Genomic DNA, 19785 nt, shown 5'->3' on the forward strand with positions numbered 1-19785 from the left:
ACGACTTCACTGCCCCACCGGCTCTCGACTTGCATCCCACAGATGCAGCTTCCCGGCCCTGGTCCCCGTCAGCAGTCCCTGCACACAATCACATCTTAGATCGGCTACTACAGGCAACAGTCAACAGCTGGCTGGGCCAAAGGCACAGCTGCACTCCCTCCTTAGGGGAGGGGCTTGGGCTGCTCTAGTTCACAAGGAGGTCACAGAAGCTGCAACAGTTTTCAGGCCCCACGACAGCCGTGGGATGCCCAGGCTGGGACATGGCAGGAAAAGCTGACCCCATGCCAAGAAGAAGAGTTGCACAGGTGGACTCCGTTCATAGCTAAGGTGCCAGAAACTGGCCTCAGGGGAAAGGATGGCCCCACTTCAGCATCTCTGATGGCACCAGCCAGACACTCCAAATTCCCAGGGCAGGCTGGCGCCCACAGCCCCAGACTCCACACCCTCGTGCCCGGGCAACCCTGGAGCCTGGGCCCGGAGGAGAGCGGAGAGAAGCTTGAGGAGCAGCAGCAGGGATGGGAACCTCAGCCAGGCAACAGCATTTCCCTCCGTCAGCAGAACGGGGAGCATGGTGGCAGTGGCGGCTGCTCAGGAGAGCGGTCACCACGGCTGCCTTTATTACCCACCATCAAACAGCAATTTCTTCCCCAGCCTCCTCGCTAATTACCCAGCCAGCGTTCTCATCTCGTTTTATTACTGGAATTAACAACGAGTTCAGAGCGTGGAAAGCTATTAAGATGTGTGATTAAGCCACATTCAATTAGTTTCTACAAACAATTTAATTGATGTTGCAGATAGAATTAACAGAAGGTGATTGTGTGAATGGCTCCGCTGGCTGCAAAATGGGGGAGGCTGTGGCGGGCTCTCTTGGGCCAGGCGAGAATCGGGCGTGGGGCTCAGGGCTGGCCCACGAGCTCATCCTGTGTGTGTCCTGTCCCGCCCAGCCCCCATCCATAGGGGAGTTACCAGGCCCAATGCCCTTGGGGCTCAGGGGAGACCCTTGCTGGAGAGGAGAGCCAGGCTCAGCCCAGAGTTCTGTCGGAGCCTCTGGAGTTGCTGGAGCTCCTTGGTCGACATGCTTCCTGCCAGGGTTTAGGGTTTGAAGAGCCCCAGAGAGAAGCGGCCGCTCACACGTAGGGAGGCAGCCTGCTCACTGCTGGCAACTGAAGAGCACGTTCAGGTTGGAAGAAGGTGGCCGGGGAGATGGAGGAGGCGGGGCAGTAGCCCCGGAGGGAGGGAAAGTGTAGTGGTAGGGGAGGGTGGCGTGGCACAAAGTGAAGCGCCCTCTGCCAGAGCTCCACAGAGAGCCGTGAGCACATGGAGCCACCACTGGCCATGCCTCCACTCGTGCTTTTGCACCATGTGTAGCCAAGTATGCCTTGGGGCCTGTGACAGGATCTGGGTGCCAGGACTTCCAGGCCTGGCCTTGCAGGGTGAATCCTAAGAACTCACACAGTGCAACAAGTGTGGCATGGAGGGGCACTCCTGGGGGGCTCAGATGCCCCCCCTAGCCCCAGGCAGGCAAACCTGGCTCCCTCCTCACTTGACAACACTCGCCCTGTTATTAACTCTTACATGACTCTCTCAGTCAGCCCCAGAGGGAGGTGCTCTTAGCAAGTGCAGAAAAATCTGGGTAATGCTCACAGCCAAAGTCATAGGTCCAAGTCTTAGCCACCAGCCGGGTGACTCTGAAAAGCCACCAAACCCCCTGAGCTCTGCTCTCCAGCTGGCTGTGTTCCCTCTACTGAAACCAAAACCCAGCCCAACCCCACAACCCACCCTTTCTTCTACATCCCAAGACACCCTCTGCCACTCCTAGTCATCCTCGCTGCCTCCACTGTTGGCAGAGGGCACAGACAGTGCACCAAGCTAGGGTCACATAAAACAAGAGAGGAGCAGGTAAGAACCTGGCAAAGGGGGAAGGGGAAGGGCAGCTCCACACAGGTGGGGAAACAGACATTTCAAACAGGCCCATTCCCAAGCTCTGCCACCGAGATGGGCAGCTGGACATGAGCGAAGGGCACGGCTAAGCTGCCTGCTGGCGTCGGCCGTGAAACACCTTAAGCTGGGGCTTAGGAGACTCTGGTGTGGTCTCCTGGCCTCAGCACTCCTACCTGGGACTTCCTGTCTGTGAGTGGCCCTGAAACCCTTGGAGCCTTTCAATAGGGAAATACTGGGGCTCTCCTTGTCTTCTGGCCCTTCCTTTAGTGTAGGGCTCTGTACACAGTAACAAAGCCTGGTGCCCACAAGAGTGCCCTTTGGCCTCCTACGATACTTTCTGCTTCTGCCATCAGCGCTCTTCCCAGCAGGCCTGGCTGCCTCTCTCATCGCCTTGCAAGGACTCGCGAGCGGGACAAGGTCTGTGCCCGCGGTGAGGAGTGGGGGCCTTGAGCAGGAGCTCAGGAGCTGGCTGCACTGAATGCGGGTGCTCCCTCCTCCGGTCTCCCAGGTACCAGGCCCTGCCCTGTGGAGTAAGGCATGTTAGGAAGGGCGAGGGGCTGACTGGCGTTGTCCCCTGAGCTGACGGGGAGGACCATTGCCTGAGGATGGTCAGATACCCAGAAGCCCAGGAGGGCTAGGCCTTCTTTGCGTGTTTTCTCCGCAGGACTGTCTGGGCGGTGCTCTCGGGCCTGGGTGATGGCCAGGACATAGGGACCCAGCACCTCTCGGGTCAGGCCTTCCTGACATCTTGGGTGGATTTAGAGGCAGGCCCAGGGCTTCGGGGGGGTGTGGGGGGGCATGCGCTGTGCTTGAGGGGCTTCACAGGAGAACTCATTAGCCCCACAGTGGGGTGGTGACAGAGATGGATTCCGGTGACAGCTGTGTGCTGGAGCCACGCAGTGAGGGGAGGGGAGGAAAGAAGGGTGGAGGGAGCTGCACAGGGGCCACTCCAGTCACCACAACACCCCCCAGCTGGGACACAGGCCACGCGGCCACCAGACCCTCCTAACCACAGACAAGGCTACCCTCACTCTCATCCCAGGAGAACTGTCTGAGGCTCTAGCCCATTCTCAACAGCCATGGTCCTCCACCATCCCAGGCCTAGGAGCCCACAGCTCCCCACTGGCACTGCCCAGCTTAACACAACTGCTGGGCAACATTGGCACCCCGACTAGAAATTCTGTGGAAGTGGCTGAATCCCCCACCTTAGACAACTAGAAAGTCTGATATACAGCTTGACTGCCCAGAGGGCGAGGGAGGGGCCAGCCGGGTCTTGTGCATGTCCCAAGCTCCAGTGCGAGGTTCCTTCTCCAGGGATGATCCATTCGAAATCACTAAGGTCTGCTTCCCCCGAGTCCTGGAGCCTGCTCGCTGCCCACATTCTGTTATCCTCCCTCTACCCCCTCCCCATACTCCCCCAGGAGACTCCTCCTCCCAGACTCACATGCAGGCTGGGGTGATAGGTGAGCAGCCCATTGTCACAGAGTGTCACGTACTTCTTCTTCCACTCCTTGTTCAGGGACTTGCCGCTCCGCTTCAGCAGGATCCCCTGAGAACAGAGGTCTGATCAGAAACCAGGAGCCAGCCCCGGAGGAGCCAGCCTCACAGGGCATGGGAAGGCCAGGATGTCATTGGACAATGCCCTCCTCCCTCCCTACTTCTCCTGGGCCACTTTGAGCAAAGCAGCCTTTAAGGACCTATCACTGAACTTGGGAGGCCCCTGAGACCAGTCCTTCCCCAGAACTCGGCTCTCCCCCGTCATCCACCAGGAAGCAGCTGGACCACTGTTCTGGCAGGTGGGCATCTTCCCTCCCCAGTGTGTGGAGCCACCTCCACAGGAGAAGCCTGTCAGGGGTGTAGACCGTTGGGTGTAGATGATCGGAGGTGTAGACAGTCAGGGGTATAGATGGTCAGGAGTAGACGCTCAGGGGTGTAGACAGTGGCCATCAGTGATGCTCCTCCCCAGGAGGCTCCAAGGGTCAAAACAGCAGAGATTTTGGTAAGGTCCTGGCCTTCCACCCCCTATGGTAGCTCCATAATAGGGCAGAAAATCCCCTAATTGTCCCAAGCATCCCCCAGACCACCAAGCCAGGCAGCAGGGAGAGCCAGCCTTCCCTCTCAGCAACCACACTTCCTGTGTAAGTCAGTGAGACTCTCTGAACACAGAGGCTGGATGGCTAGAAGGACAAGCGAAAGTGCCACAGCAAGGAGCCTGCCCCGGGGACAAGGCCTGGGCCACAGCTGACACCCAGTAAACATCTGTTGGAAGAACTGGGGAAAAGCCCTCTAAAACCCTGGCTGTCAGACGACTAATGCAGGAGATAGACCCCACTAGGAAGATGGCAGGAGACGACGCTCAACCACAGCTGTGGCCTCCTTCCCAGGAGAAACCTGCTCCTTCTAGTGAGAACCCCATAAAGACATCCTCACTGGCTCAGGCTCTCTCCCTCAAACAACACACAACAGCAATAGGACTAGCGTACTCAAGGCTAAGGTCCTTGGGCTCTGGAGATGCCCTGGAGTCATCCTCAATTCCAGCAGCCCCCTCCTCTCCCCAACACACAGATCAAAGAAATAACCAAGTGTGAGGGATGGACCCACCTCCCCGCCCCTGTCCCGACTCCCCTCATCCCACTGGGCGTGCTTGCTTCTCCCAGGCAACAGCTGGGAATGGGAGGCAGGGGTCATTCAGGACTAGGGAGTGCCACAGTGGAGACCAGGGGCAGATCCAGGACCAACATCACCATCCATGGGCCCCCATCCTCCAAAACTCCCACCTCAAGAGGGCTGAGAAGAGGCAGTGCTCCCTGGAGACTTCAAGGCCAAAATCCCAGAAGAGGAAGAGGGGCACAGGTAGATCCACAAACAGGGGGCTGAGTGTGGGGCTCACCCCTAGCTGGGAGAGCAGAAAGGGCAGCACCCCCAGCAGGGACCCTTGAAAAAGCAGACTCTGCCCATACTTAGAAAAGGGGGCACCCAGAGAGGGAAGAGGCCCCAGGATGGCACCTCCTTTAGGAACGGAGAGCCCCGCCGGAAGACAGCCAACAACACGGGGACTAAGAGATGCAGGCACAAGGAAATGGCAGTCCCTTGTCTGCAGCTCGTGGTCCTGACACCCAAGGGTAGAGGGTGAATACAGGATTCAATTGCACCTTCCTCCTCTTAAGTTTTTCCTAATAGAAGGCTCAACCCTAGATGGAAGCAATTAGGGTAAAAGTGATTCCCGTTTCCTGGACCTCTCCCCTCCCCAACAGATGGGGGGTGGGTGGAGGCCAGAAAGGGCACCCACTTCAGCGGCCCTAGCAGCTGTGACATCAGGTGCCGACTTTCCAGCACATTTCACATCCTTGCTGCTCCTCTTCCGGCCACACCAGGGCCAAATGCCATTGCAGGAGGTGCGAGCCTGAGGGCTGGAAGTTGAAGTACATGGCCATGTGCAGACACATCCTGCTACCTGGCCCCCTTGGCTTGGGAGACCCTACCTTCAAAAGGGGCTTCTGAAGACAAGCGGCATTAAGAGGGCCTTCCACAAGGCAAGCGGGCCCTGCCTCCTGGTCTGTGAAGGAGTCTTCCAGGTCGGCTGGGCCTTGGTGACCTGCCTCTGGGTGTGTTATTCCTGTCACTGGCCAGGGACCAGGTGCACGGAGAGCTCAGAAGCAGTCAACTATTCCCTCTTCGCTGCGGCCCTTGGGCTCTGGAGATGCCCTGGAGTCATCCTCAATCCCCCGCCCCCGCCCCCGCCCCCAACACACAGATCAAAGAAATAACCAAGTGTGAGGGATGGACCCAGCTCCCCGCCCCTGTCCCGACTCCCCTCACCCCACTGGGGGTGCTTCCCTCTCCCAGCCTTCAGCGGGAGACTCCGCGGCCGGCCCTGGCCCCCGCCCAGCTCTGCTCCCAGTTTCAGGGGCCTGGAACGTGGAGCCGCTCAAGGCCTGCGCTGCGCGCGGTTTCTCTTGACAGTCAGGGTGGGCACGGGTCTCCACACCTTTCCGACCCAGACACGTGTGGCTCCTCCCTCCTCGCAGAGAATGTGATCGTGGCGGGGGTCCCTCCTCCACCCTGAACGCCCCGGTCCTCGGCAGCGCCCTCCCCGGGCGGAGGCGGGGGAGCCCCTGTAACGACGCTCCTTAGCCCGGGGCGCGGGCGGAACGACCCGGCTGCTCAGCCCTGCCCTGCTCACCCGCCTGCTCACGGAAGCGGACGGGAGGAAACCCGCCTAGCCCGGCGCCTCTCCCCACTCCCTCTCCAAAGAAGCTGCAGGGGTTCCTGCTCCCTCCCCGGCCGGCCGGCTGCGCACGGCGGAGCAGGAAGCAATCTGGGGCGGAATGGGAGCGGCGCGGAGGCGCGGAGGCGACAGCCCCCAGAGGACCCGTTCCCGCCGCCGCCTCCCTCCCAGCTCCGCCAGCCGACTTAATTGCGGAGTCCGGATTGATTGGGAATGCAAATGGCAACTGAAATGCAATCTCCACTCCCAGCAGGAGCTGGGGGGGAGGGGAAGGAACAGAACCGGGAGAACGGGACAGGAGGGCGGAGCAAGGAGGGGCTACAGATCTGGCGGGGCTGGACCGGGCGGTAGCGGGGAGGTCCGAGAGCGGTGAAGCGCCAGAAATGGCCACCAAGCTGGAAGAAGAGAACGGATGCGCCCCGCCCCTAGCGAGCGATCGTTACAGAACGGGAAGGAGCCGGCACCCCTTAAAGGGTGTCACTCCATCAGGCACAAGCCTCTGACACCTGCCCCCAGCAGGCGGCACCCCTCTGGGCTGTGCAGCTAGAGGGTCTTCCTACTGAGCGTCCCTGAGATTTAGGGGTGAAAACACCCAAGTGACCTACTGACTCTAAGACTGGACCCCAGGTTCAAGTTCACAGGGCTTCCTCCCCAACCCAACATCTCTCCTTCCTTCCCATGTGAGAGATTCAGGGAACAAGTAAGTCAGCCCCTGATGACCACAACTCCCAGTGAGGAAAGGGAGCACATACAACCCTAAGGAAAGTGGTCCCATTTTCGTAGTGAATTCGGTGAAGTGTGTCTACACACCCACTCACCGCCCATGCCCTCCCTTGCACTCCCCATCTCCAAGTAGGGAGCTGAGAAGCCTACACCCAAAGCACAGGGCATCATCTAGCAGGGGCCCCCACAAAGGAGGTGCCTGGAGAGAGGGGATCAAATGAGCAACAAGTTTGTGCAGGGTCTGATTCTGCCCAAACACACACACACACACACACACACACACACACACACACAGGCACTCCATGAACGAACAGGGAAGCCTCTGGCTGCTGTCACTGTGCTCTTGGCTTTTCAGGGGGCCTCCCAGTAGGCTGGCCCAACTGGAGTGGTCACTGTCAGACATAAATGCAATGAACATTTCAGGGAGGGGTGAAGGAAACAATACAGATCATTGCATTGGGACCCTGTGGGACCCTGCCCTCTGGGACACTACCCTGCTCGGGACTCTTCATTCTAAATGGACTTTCGCTGGGGGTCAGAAACCCCCAGCCTTAACGAATGAATCCTGGTCACACTGACTGGCCTCTCCTCACAAGCGGTCACACTGCCCATGAGCCCCAGCCCAAGAGAGCCACACCTGACCGCAGGCCTCGCCACGCTGGGCTCAGGTGCTCTGGTCACATCAGCCTCCTCTGTGGTCAAAACCACAGTACAGCTACCTATGTACGTGGCTTCTCCAACCACCAGATCCCAAGAAATTCTGTCCCAACTGCCCCTGTCCTTATGGGCAGCCCAGCCCCTCAGGCTCTTGCCCACACACCAAAGACACACCTCCCCATTCTACCCCAGCAGCTCTGGCTCAATACACCAGAGAGACGCCCTCTGTGGGGCAATGCCGTGTCCAGTGCAGGAATCCAAGACCAGAGGTCTGGAAGAAGGCAGGCCCAGTGCTCCCAGAACTGACTAGAAAGGAGGTGGGAGAGGTGAGGAGGTAGCATCTATCTCAACCTTATTCTTTAAAGATGATCAGAGGCCCTTATTAACAAAACCATGCCAACAGACCTAGCGCTGGACTAGCTCTCAGTATCCCCTTCCACTCAGGCTCCTCGGGTTGCTCATTTTCCTTAGCCACTCAATCCTCTTCCAGACCCAACTCCAGAACCTGCAGGACAGGCTGAGCGCCTGGCTGAACACGGCAGGTAGCTCTCTGCTGCCCTCCGGTGGTGATCAGAAGGTTCAGGCAGAAGTTGGCGGCGCAGGGAAGGCGGCTTCTCATGGGAGAGCCTGTCCCTTGTTAAGGACTCCACCTGGGAGGGTGGTGCTGGCCTCTGATGCCATCTCCCCCCATAAGAAGAGGCCCTGGGAAGAGCCACATTCCTGGGCCTCATTCTGAGCCCTGGAGCACACGGGAAGGGAGGAGCTGACCTGCTTGATGGGGATGGCGCGGCCGCTCCCGATGCTGTCCACCTTGCACTCGGCGGCCTTCTTCTCCCGGTCCAGGTCAGCACCCTTCCGAGACTGGAAGACAAAACAAAAGGCGTGTTAAAGAGGCCCAGGGTCTGCCGAGAACTGCCCACCTGGACTTCCCGGCCTCCCTCCTGCCTCCCACCTCCTGGGCAGCCCTAGCAGTGGGTCGGGCCGGGGCGGCGGGACGGGAAGGAACTGAGACCACGAGTATTCCAACGGGTTTATTCTTACACACGGCACCATACAGAGCAGCACAGGTCAGTGAGCCGGGCCCGCCCCTTACAAAAGAGCAAGGACAGAGAGGCCAAGGGCGAGAGGAGCACGCCCGGGGCGGGGGCGTAAGAGAAGCAGGGGCAAGGAGGTGGTCGGTGGGGCTGCTGGTCGGGAGCACAGGGCGCGACAACCGGGAGCGCAAAGTCCACAAGTGAGCGGGCAGATGGCCCATCTGCGGCACAGACACCACATGGCACGTGGCACCGAGCGCGTCGGCGTGGCCCAAGGGGCACAGTGGATGGACAGAGAGAGGAGAGAGGCCAGAAGAGGCCCTGCACCCTGTCAAGCTCCTGGGGCAGAGTCCACCCGAATGCGGATCCTAGGAAATAGGGGGAGGCCAAAAAGAGGGGGCAAGGCAAGCGCGGCGGCGGCGGCGGCTTCCGGAGCAGGAGCAGGAACGGCAGAGGTCCATGCAGGAAGGAGCAGAGGAGGGGAGGGGCAGGAAAGCGCCCCCCAGGAGCAGCCGGGCCGGGCGGGCTTGGACTCCCCCGCCCCTCTGGGCCTCGTCGCGCTGGCCAGCGCCGGGCGTGGGGCAGAGCTGCCTTCTTCTCCATGCAGCGAGCCTGCAGCGTCCGGCCGGGCCTGGTCCCCGGCAGCCCCCAGCGCGGGCTCCGGCGCTCCTAGCCTTCCCTGGGGGTGGGGTTAGTTACAAAGGTTCCCGTGGGTCTCTGGAGTGGGGAGCTCGGCGGCCGCTTCTCATCTGAGAGCAGTCCCAGGGCCCGGCCCGCCTCCGGCCCCGCACAGGGGGCATGTCCAGAGGTGCTGTGTGTCACCAACTGGTCTTCTAATTTGGAAGGAGTTGGAAAGGCCTTTTTGTTGATGAAAAGTTGGAAACAGTGGCACATATCTGCAAATATCGAAAGAATAAAGATTTTGGCAAGTTATACTCAAGCCCCGCACAAGTCGGTCAGCACCGGTGAGGGCAGAGACCCAGGCGCCTGGGGAGCGGCGGCAGCGGAATGAAGAGGAGGAGGAGGAGGAGAAGGACGAGGAGGAGGAGGAGGAGGAGAGGAGGAGGAGGAGAGGGAGGAGGAGGAGGAGGAGGACGAGGAGAAGGACCAGGAGGAGGAGGAGGCGGCAGCGGCACCTGCTGGCCAGACACAGGCCAAGCGTCCACCTCAGCAGGGAATGGTATGTTTGCCACACGGCAGCCCAGGCCCCATCCCTCCTCTTCTCCCAGGCTGCCAGGAGCCAAGGGCAGAGCGAGGGGACACAGGGCCACAACTGCAGTGTGGGAGGAAGCAAGGCCAGAGGAAACAAGGAGAACCGGGCAAAAGAGCCACCAGAGAGCAAAGTGCCGCCCAGCAGCTCCACAGGCGGCACCGCCCCATCCCCTCCTAGGCTCCACGGCCTGAACCGCCACAGCCCTCTGCCCCTTCGGCCCAGGGAGGAGGAAGGTGGATGGGACTGCTGCCACCGGGTCCCCAGACAGAAGAGCCGGTTGGGGGGAGTGGGGTGAAGCCCACCCCAGCCAGATGGTGAGCCAGGAGGCCCCAACCACCAGAGGACCCCTGGGAGCCCAGAGGGGCACCTCCCCATGCGGACAGGAACTGGGGCAAGAGCAGCAACGAAATGAGCACATGAAGTCACAGGAGAGACTGGAGACAGCACAACCATGTCCAGTGGGGGGTCACTAGCCACAGAGCAAGCAGGACATAAGGGGCTCGCCCTCGAGCAAGCATGTTGCTGCTGGGGAGGACGATGAGGGAGAAGAGGGGAGGCCCCAACAGCAATGATGAGAGGGGAGGTCCCAAGATACACCCACAGAGACGGACGCGTCTTGAGGCTGCCTCAGGGATAATGGTGCAAGTGAGGTCACCACGGAAACAATGGAAAGAAAATATAAGGTCGCCGCTGTGAGGATGGAGAGAATGGAAGGGCCAGAGGGAAGGCCGTGCCGTGAGCAGCCAGGATGGAGGGCAGCACAGTCGAGGCAGGCAGCAGAGAGCACAGGATGGCAGGAAGCACGGGGCGCAAGGGAGGAGGCCGGGGGCTGGGCAAGGGTGGAGGAGAGGGTAGCAGGGCAGGGGAAGGCAGGGGGTGCCCTGGGGTTGCTACAGAGCTCGCCAGCAAGGGGAAGGGGAGATTAAGAATGAAACTGAGACAGAGGATGACTGAGGCATGATGCCAGGGAGCAGGGTGCCCAGGCCCTGGCAGCAGTCACTGTGGACAGAGGCACCCAAGGGCCCAGCAGCAGCAGTAGCAGCAGGTGTGGGCTCGAGCAGGCGCCCCCACCCCACACTCTAAGGTCTCAATGGCCGTGGACAGAAAGGAGAAGCTGCATCTAGGCAGGGTCAGGGCCGGGCAGCTGCAATGTGTGGCAGAGCCGTCAGCACAGAGGCTGTTAGCATGGATGGCCGCGAGGGCAGGTGGCGGGCTCGGGACAGAGGCAGGCAGCAGGGAGAGAGAAGTGAGCTGGGCAGGCAGAGGCGAGGATGAGTGAGCAGGGCTTGGAAGCACCAGCTCTGTCCGGGCAGGGTCCGGAGATCTGGCCTGGCCAGCCGCACTCAGGCCCAGGCTGAGAGCCAAGCCAAGCCCTGCTCTTGGAAAGAGGCGCATGGAGTGACGCGGAGGGGCGGGCACTCTCGTGACCACCCACACGGGGTTCACCCACCTTTGTCTGGCCCAAGACTCCTGGAACATCCAGCCAAGCCCGGCTGGAGGGTTAGGGTGTGGATGGGCTCTGTGTGTCGCACATTGGGAGTGGAGAGACAGCAGGCCCTGGGGCCTGAGAGCCAGGGCCACCCTCAGCCGGGCCAGCACAACAGTCCCCGGGTGTGGGGTGTGAGGTTTGTGAGGGGTGAGTGAGGAGCTCACAAGGAGACAGGACAAACCTGAGAGGGAGGAACGAGGCAGCGTGGTGAAGCCCAGGAAAAGATGGCTAAGCCTTTGTTAAACCAATCACAGCGGTGGGTGGAAAGCATGAATTTTCCCCTCGGCAGTGGGGTAACGGAAAAAGAGCCGGAAGGCGGACGGGGAGGCCTGGGCTCTGACTCTAGCTGGGCCAGCTAACCCTCTGTGTCGCCTTGGGCAAACAGCCTTCCGGCCGCCGGTTCATTAGCTGTTGAATCAAAGGGGGTCAGGGGAGTTAGGCCAAGTGAGTCCAAGGATACCTTCAAGCTGACAGACACCCTAAAGGGGCCTAGGAGAGAGGAAGGCGGCAGGGAGGGTGAGTGTGTGCAGCAGAGGGCAGGGAGGACTGCAGGGACAGGGTGAGGGCAACTACTGGAAGCCCCTTGTGGGCGCAGAGGAACAGTATGGAAGACTCTGAGGGCACCGGCAAGGACCCTCAGGAGCTGTGTGTATCTGAGGGAGAGACTGCAGGTGCCGTCTTCCTGACTTGGGGCTGCCCACGGCCCTCCTGGCTGGGAGCTCGGCGCTCAGCCCTGCCTGTGCAGCAAAGGCGGCTGGGCGGGGGAGGAGGGCGGTCACGTACCGTGAAGATGTTGGAGCGCCGCTTGGACTGCTTGCGGATGGGTGTGGGGGTGGAGGAGGCAGCGATGGTCTCGATGCGCAGCTCCCGCTGGCTGATGCTGGGGGTGGAGGGGACTGAGGACGAGTAGTCGCTGAAGGCGCTGCCGCCGCCATTCGTGGCCTAAGGACAGAGAGGGCTGCTGAGGGCAGCTCTGGGTCAGGGAGCGGGATGGGCACCAGGCGGGTGCCAGGAATCCCTGTGCTCATGGGGGCCTGGCCGGGGCTCATGGGCAGCAGAGGGGCCACTAGCCCCTACAGGCGGTATGGGAGAAACATTCACCTGGCCTGGAGGCCAGCAGGATCTACTGTCACCTTGCAAGGGCTGCCCCACTAGGGCAGCAAACCCTCATCCTGGGACCCCGGCAAGAGCGCTTGCCGCTCCAGGGAGCTAAGTCAGAGGCACAGGCTGGCAGGTGGGAATCAGCTGCAGAGCCTGGCAGTGAACAGACTGGAGTCCTAACCTGCGGGTGGTCTGGAAGGAGGTAGAGGGTCACCCCGGACAAACTCTCACATTCAGGGATGTATGTTTAGAGTGCAGGAGGCCAGGAGGCGGGAGCCGGGAGCCGGGGGTGGCCCAGGGCACTGCGGGAGGCTGAGGGTTGTTCCTAGCATGCCCGTGGCAGGGAAAAGGGATTCCAGGACAGCTGGGGCAGAGAGAACAGAGCTACGACTCCCAGTCAGAGTAAGGTGTAGATGTAGAACAGAGAAGGGAAAGAAAGAGAAAAAGAGAGATCACAGAATGGAGAAGAAACAGTATGGCAGCTCCTCCAGGACTCGGGAAACATGCACGGCACAACCAGGTGGCCTGCACCGCAACTGCCCTCACTACAGCGTGTGGCCTGCCCGGCTGTCTCCCTCGAATCCTAACCTGTACAAGAGGTGCTTGGACCACTGCCCCTCCACAACCTGCCCCTTGGGACAGGGACCACTGCAGAAGTGAGCTGCACAAGTCCCACTCTGTCGGTGTCAGGCGGGGCTGCTCAGAGACAGTGAGAAGGACACAGCCCTCCTCCTCCTTTTCCCACGTGGGAATGCTGCCGCCTTCTCATAGCCCTAAAGGGAGGGGTCCCTGAAATGCAACCAGGCTGTCACTGGAACACCAGCTGCAACCAGAGCAGGCCTTGGCAAGATGATGGCCATTCGCAGAGGTAAAGTGCAGTAGCTGCTGCGCTGACCACACCATCTGTGGATGGCCCAAGACTTTCAGCAGAGGGCATCGGGGTAGGGAATGCAGGCTGTGGAATGGTGGAGAGCAGACAGAAGTGGGGATTGCAGCGGGAAGGGTCAGGCACCAGGGGCAGGGATGAGGCCAAGGCTATGGTGCAAGCTAAATGGAATTCCAACCAATGTTTCCAAGCCACATGCAAGGCTGGGAGGCCACAGGAAGGTGGACAGGTGTGAGCAGGAGGCCAGCACAAGTGGCAGGAAGCACAGAGGCAAGACAGACATGGCGGACACAGGCAGGGCGGGGCAGGATGCAGGCCGAACCTGGTTGATATGCACGGCCGGGATGGAGGCGGCGGACACTGCCGAGTGGCTGGGCGAGTTGGGCAGTGACTTGCAGGGCCCGATGGCCAGTTGCTGCTTCTTCCGCAAGGCCACTACCTTCTGGGCCACTGCAGGGGACAGCAGAGTCAATTATACCCACTGGAGAGAAGGGAAAAGCCTGGCTTAGCACCTCCCCCCAAACACACAGCCTTGCTCACTGGGAGCCTTCTAATCACCAGCACTGAGGCCGCAGCTGCCAGTGACTCCCGCCCAGCACCCGAGTTACCGTCCTGGAAGACACGCTCCACATTGAGCCCGTAGGTCGCGCATGTCTCGTAATAGGTGCACCGCTTCAGATCTGTGGAGAGCTTGCGGGCTCTGCTGTCGTCGATGACCCGGGGGTTCGCAGCGCTGATGGCGTCTGTTGGAGGTGGGAGGGCGGGAGTCACTCAGCTTTCAGAGAAGCTGGAGTAGTATGGTGGGGGGCATTTGGCCTAAGGGCAGGTGGGCAAAGGGCCTGGTGAGTGGAATACACAGAGCACCAAGAATGCAGGCGCCTGGATCTCATTTAAATCCTGCCATGGCCTCACTGAGTGCAAACCAGCAAGCACTTAAGCTCTGAGCACGTTTATTCATCTAAAAAAATATGGACCTGCTAGTCACTGGGACGGCAGGTTTCAGTGGGCACAAAAGCCCTCAGACACGAGCAGATGGAGAGTGCTGACAGTCCCGGTCAGCACTGGGAAAACAGTGGGGGCTTGGGGGGTTTCTCACACCTGCCCAACCCCCCATGCATCCTTGCCCGGGGCCTCCTACTCTCTGCCAGCTCCTGCAGGGCCCCGCCTCACCCTGCGTGCCCACAAGCACCATGGGCACCTCGCTGGCGTTGCGGAAGCTGCAGAGACGCAGGAAGTAGTTGTACACCGTCTGGAAACTGATTTCATCCTCCAGGCTGAACACAAACACCACTGCATCCACCCAGGCAGCAAACTAGGGGAAACCAAGTAAAATTAGCACCTGCAACTGGACCTGGCAAACTCCCACGCAGGGCAGGTGGACCCAAGTGGACCCTTCTCCCTGGACACACCACCTCTCCCAGTCCCAACCAGCAAGCTTGAGAAAGGGGCTCCAGGCACAGGGGTGGGCCCTAACCCCGGGCAGGAGCATCACCTGGAGCTCAGGGGGACCTCCTTCATCTCGGATCAGCAGCAGGTAACTCTGGCCATCCACCACAATCTCCTTCTTAAACCGCCCCCCTAAGACAGAGCGCACAGTCAGGTCCAAAGTGTGGAGAAAGAGCCCAGGGGCCAAGAAGAAATCTACAGCTTTCCATGGAGGAAGTAAGAGCACTGGAAGGGGGCTGGAGACCCCCAACTCAGACCCTGTGGGCGGGAGGGGGAGGAGTGGTAGGCCTCAGGGCCCAGGCTGGGCCCGTGACGCTCACCTTCAGGGGACTCCTCCTGGACATAGGTCCCCGTCAGATAGCGGTGCACCAGGGCTGACTTCCCACTAGACAGGTTCCCTACTATGCCCTGTGGGAGAGGAAGGGGTAGGTGGGTCAGAGGGCACGATGGAGAAGACCCAGCAGGAAAAGCAAAGAAGCGGCAGGAGGGAGAAAGGCCAGGGCTGAAGGGGAGGAGAGAGGGCAGAGAGGGCCAAGCTGAGCAGAGAAGGGGACAGAAGCTGGAGAAGCAAGGCCCAGGCCCGTGGCACCCAGCCTCGCCCCCCGGCTCCAGGCCACCTGCGCTGCCCATGGGCCGCACTCACCACTTTAAGCTCCGGTACGGAGCGGCTCAGCGTCCACTCCTGGCTGTTCACAAACGAGTCTGCGGAAGACAGAGCCGCCCCGTCAGGGCCAGGGTGGCACACACACCTGTCCCAACCACTGCTGCCTGTGTCGCCTATGATGCCCTCCCCAGGCCCAGGCCAGAGGACAGCAGCTTCCTCCACGGGACCCCCAACCCTCACCACTAGTTCCCCTAGGAGGCAGTGGGAAGGTTCTTTTTGAGTGGAGCAGAGTGAGGATGGTCTTCAGAACAGGACTCTGAGGGCTGTGGGCTCAGTCCCCCTGGGCTTGGCCCTGTGTCCTTCCTCCTCTTCCTGCTCCAGCAGGTTTATTGTCCCCCCACCCAGGCACACCTGACCTAGTGCCCCTGTGGCCCCAATACTAGGCCCAAGCTAGAGGCCAATCCAGCAGGTCTCAGAGCAGACCCAAGAGCTGGGCACCTGGTTGGGGGGTAGACTCCTGCAAGTAAGAACAGCACACCCTGGCAGGGTGGGGCCACCCACCACATTCCTGAGCCGGGTGAAGAGGGAGGAGCCTAGTCTGGCCTGGCCCTGTTCTGCCAGGGGCAGGTGGATAGGGAGGCATCTACCCCACCTGCCGCCTCCCTAAGCTCCTCCTTAGCAGGGAGGCCGCCTCCTGGGCTCGCTTCCCTTCAGTCCATTCTCAGAACCTGACTGGCAGGTCCCTTTACCCAGAGCCCTCTGACAGCCAGGCCCCCATCTCCGTCACCTCCAGGTTCCACATGCATGCTCGGGCCAGCTCTGGGAACCCCTCTCTGGCTGGGCAGCACTGCTCTAGCTTCCAGAGGCACTGTCCCAAGTTTGTGTCAAAGAGTAGTTACGACGACCAGGTCCACAGAAGTCCCTAACCTCAAGCGCAGGGCAGCCGGAGGCGACGCTGCCCCGACAGGGAACTAGGAAAGGTGTCTGGCCTAGCCCAGAGCCCTCTGACTCTGGTGAGTCCCTTTCCTTTCCTAGACGGCACCCGAGAGTGAACCCTCCGGGCGGTCCTCCTGGGTCACTGTCGAAGACCCCAGACGCCAGGCGCGGACAGCACACGGGCCAGATCACAGACCCGGCTAGCCCCGGACGCGCGCCGCAGTCTGCCTCACCTGGGCGCGCCCGGCCTTTCTCCCGCGAGCTGTTTTCTGCCAGACGCCCCCCAGACCCCCGGGCCAGCCCCCTTACCGCTGGGCGCGCGCAGGAGCTCCGGGGCCGCAGCCGCCCGACGGCTCCACAGCGGCGCGGCGGGCGCGGGCTCCCTCCGGCGGAAGCGGCTGGTGAGCAACCTCCAGAGGCCGGCGGCGGTGCGGGGGCGGCCGGACTCCGGCGCGACACGCGGGGCGTCGGCGCCCAACAGGTCGCGGCGGCTGGGGAAGGTGCTCAGGGAGCCGGCGTCGCCGTCGCTACGGGTGCGCGCGCGGGGCGGCCGGGCCAGCAGCCCTGACTCGGAGCGCCGCACCTCCTGGCCGCGGCGCAGGCGGAAGCTGAAGCTCTTCCTGAGTGCCGCCAGGCCGCGCCGGGGCCCCTCCGGCCCGCGCCCGCCGCGCAGCACCGGCCAACGCTGGCTGCTCCACAGCGCCGTACCGCGCAGGAAGCCCGCGCTGCCCGCGCGCCCCAGACCCGCGCCGGGCGTCTCGGCCGCCGCCAGCTCCAAGCGGTTCACCTCCAGGAAAGTCATGCTGGCCGGCCGGGGCCGCGGAGTCGGCTCCCCCCGGGTGCGGCTGCGCCGGGTCGGCGCGGGGCTAGACGCGGGGCTGGGGGCAGGCGAGACGGGCGGTCCCGAGGGCGCCGGGCCCCGACGGCCGAGGCGCGGGCGCAGGAGGCCAAACAGCAGGCCGCGGGCGCCGGTGGGCGGCTGCTCGGGACCGCCCGAGCACACGCTCCGCGGCCGCGCCGGCTGCTCACGGGCGGCGCACAGGGCGGCCTGCAGGGCGGCGGCCGCGCGGCCGGCCGGGGCGCCGTGCAGGTCCAGCGAGTCGCAGACGCTGTGGGCGCGGCGGCAAACGGCAGGCCGCTCCCTGGGACAGCTGTCCCCCTGCGGCCAGCCCCGCTCCATGCTCAGGGCCGGCGGGCGCTGGCCAGGCCCATGGCGAGGGGCACGGGACTGGGCCCGGGCCGGGGCCGCGGCGCACGGACCTCCGGCCTCTGGGCACCTGGTGTGGGCCGAGTTGAGTCCCTCAACGCCTCCACCTCGCGGCCGGCAAGCCCAGACCTGGAGAGGCCGGGAGCCAGCCTAGCCCGGAGAGAGAGGCGGCAAGTCTGGCCTGGAACACCCGGGAACGGCGGCGCGGCGCGGCGCGGGGGAGCCGGCCTGCTGGGGCAGCCCCCGGGAGCCCTCGGCAAACAGGAAATTCCAGCCCAGGGCTCCTCCTAGGATCCAGCAGGTAGGTGAGGTGCTGTCATTACGAGCAGGCCAACTAAATAACAGTCCTCAGTCCACCACACACTGGGCCCCATTTTGGAGAAAAGTGGGCCATTTCTTATTCTTCAAAAGAAGAGCTAGAAAAGCGAACAACATGAGGCCCCGAAGTATGACAAGCCTGAGTGAGAAGTCAGAGGCAGCCATGCCGGCTCTGCGGGAGAGTCCTCATCTGCAGCACGCGAGCTTCAACGCGGTGGTCCTGTGTTAGCTTTTGGCTCTGACATTCTGAGGTCGAGAGCTGCTGGCTGCTACAGTTGGCTTCTGTTGATGACTGAGGCTGTCTTCTTTGGAGATTATAAAATCCGGAAGATACTCATCTGTCTGGACTGAGTTAAGCGTCCTGCCTAAGGGCAGCAGAGAAATCAAAGATAACCTCGGCCGCAGTTCTGGGTGAGTGACTCTCTTCTGAGGCCCGGACCTCTCCAGGCCCCTGCTGCACACTGGGTCTCACCTCCTGTCGGGATGATGGGCCGAGATCGAGTGGTAGCCTGCGGTACTGGCCGGAGCCTGACGTTCTGTAAATGAAAACACTCCTCCGAGCTCCGAGGCCCTTCCAATTCATGACTGTGGGCTGCCTGGACGCCCAGTAAACCCAGGGCTCACCCAGAATGGGGGCAAGAGCTCCCCGGCTGTGACTGACACTGCATTGTAAACATCAGTCTTCTCCCAGGCTCTGAAGACCAGCCAGTTTCCTGTCATCCACAAAGTCAGAAACCATTGGCTGCCTCAATCCCACCGGTAGATCAGGAGAAACCAGTTTAAGTAGTGGCTAGGGACGAGGGGCTTGCATTTCCTTTAAAGAGATAATACTGCCCACTTTTCTCCACCCGCAGTACAGCCCAACTCCCAGTGTCCTTTTCAGTTTTAGAATTCCATGGACCTGGTCAGAGCCAAGGAGGAGATAAAAGTGGCACATTCCTGAGGGGCTGGGTGGGAGTGCCTAAGGCAGGCAGGGCCTCTCCATCCTAGGTGCTCCCTGCAGAAAAGAGCACTGGAAATTCCCAAGTCCTGGGCTGGATCTCCCAAGCCTGGAGAGGCCCTGGTGGTGAGTCTGCATTTCCGTGGGACTCTTTACTAGCGTTGGTGAAGACAGCTTCTTCCTGTATGTACGGGATGCATGTTCCCCCCCACAATAGAAGCACCTGCAGAAGCATCCTTCGCGGGTCCTCAGGCAGGCAGAGAGACAAGAACACAACTCAGTGAGGCCGGCCAGCGTCACGGAGCTGCAGATCAAAAGGAAACGCATTCTGCCTTGACCTCCCTATCTGCGTGTATCTGTCCTCTCTCTCACGCACAACAGGGAATGGCTGTTCCGCCAAAGAATAAGGCTGCCCACTCACAAGCCATTCTGCAAGCCAATGGAAATGCAAGCAAAGGGCCGGGCACAGTGGCTCACGCATGTAATTCCAACGCTTTGGGAGGCCGAGGCGGGTGGATCACCTGAGGGTCGGGGGTCTAAGACCAGCCTTGCCAACATAGTGAAACCCCATCTCTACTAAAAATACAAAAATTAGGCATCATGTCTCGTGCCTGTAATCCCAGCGCTTTTGGAGGCCAAGGCAGGCAGATCACTTGAGTCCAGGAGTTGGAGACCAGCCTGGGCAACATGGTGAAACCCCATCTCTACAAAAAAAAAAAAAAAAGAAAGAAAAAAGAAAAATTAGCCAGGCATGGTGGCACGAGCCTGTGGTCCCAACTACTTGAGAGGCTAAGGTGGGGATCGCTTGAGCCCAGAGGGTCCGGGTTGCTGTGAGCCAAGATGAAGCCACTGCATTCCAGCCTGGGCCACAGAGCAAGACCTTGTTTCAAGAAATAAATAAGAAGCAAGCACAGGACAGCAGCTATGGGAGCCGACCTCTGGGGACGGAGAGGGGATGGGGACAAGGTACCCGACGGGATGGGTCACTTTAGAACCTAGCTGGCTCTTTCAGTGGGAGAACAGAAGGATGGAAAAGAAGGGGGTTAAGGCCCCAGCTGCATA

At 61.2% G+C, this 19785-nt stretch overlaps 1 protein-coding gene across 1 annotated transcript in view; it reads right to left on the reverse strand.

Annotated features, from left to right (window-relative positions):
- The window catches only part of AGAP3 (ArfGAP with GTPase domain, ankyrin repeat and PH domain 3), a 59971-nt gene that overhangs the window by 12349 nt on the left and 27837 nt on the right, over positions 1-19785 (reverse strand). The window contains 9 exon segments of the mRNA XM_033193260.1: positions 3386-3490; positions 8318-8410; positions 12069-12227; positions 13595-13722; positions 13881-14015; positions 14443-14584; positions 14765-14850; positions 15039-15126; positions 15362-15420. Coding sequence (XP_033049151.1) covers positions 3386-3490; positions 8318-8410; positions 12069-12227; positions 13595-13722; positions 13881-14015; positions 14443-14584; positions 14765-14850; positions 15039-15126; positions 15362-15420 — 995 coding nt within the window.

This window comes from Trachypithecus francoisi, unplaced genomic scaffold, assembly GCF_009764315.1.
Source record: "Trachypithecus francoisi isolate TF-2019V2 unplaced genomic scaffold, Tfra_2.0 Lachesis_group4, whole genome shotgun sequence".
Classification (NCBI taxonomy): domain Eukaryota; kingdom Metazoa; phylum Chordata; class Mammalia; order Primates; family Cercopithecidae; genus Trachypithecus; species Trachypithecus francoisi.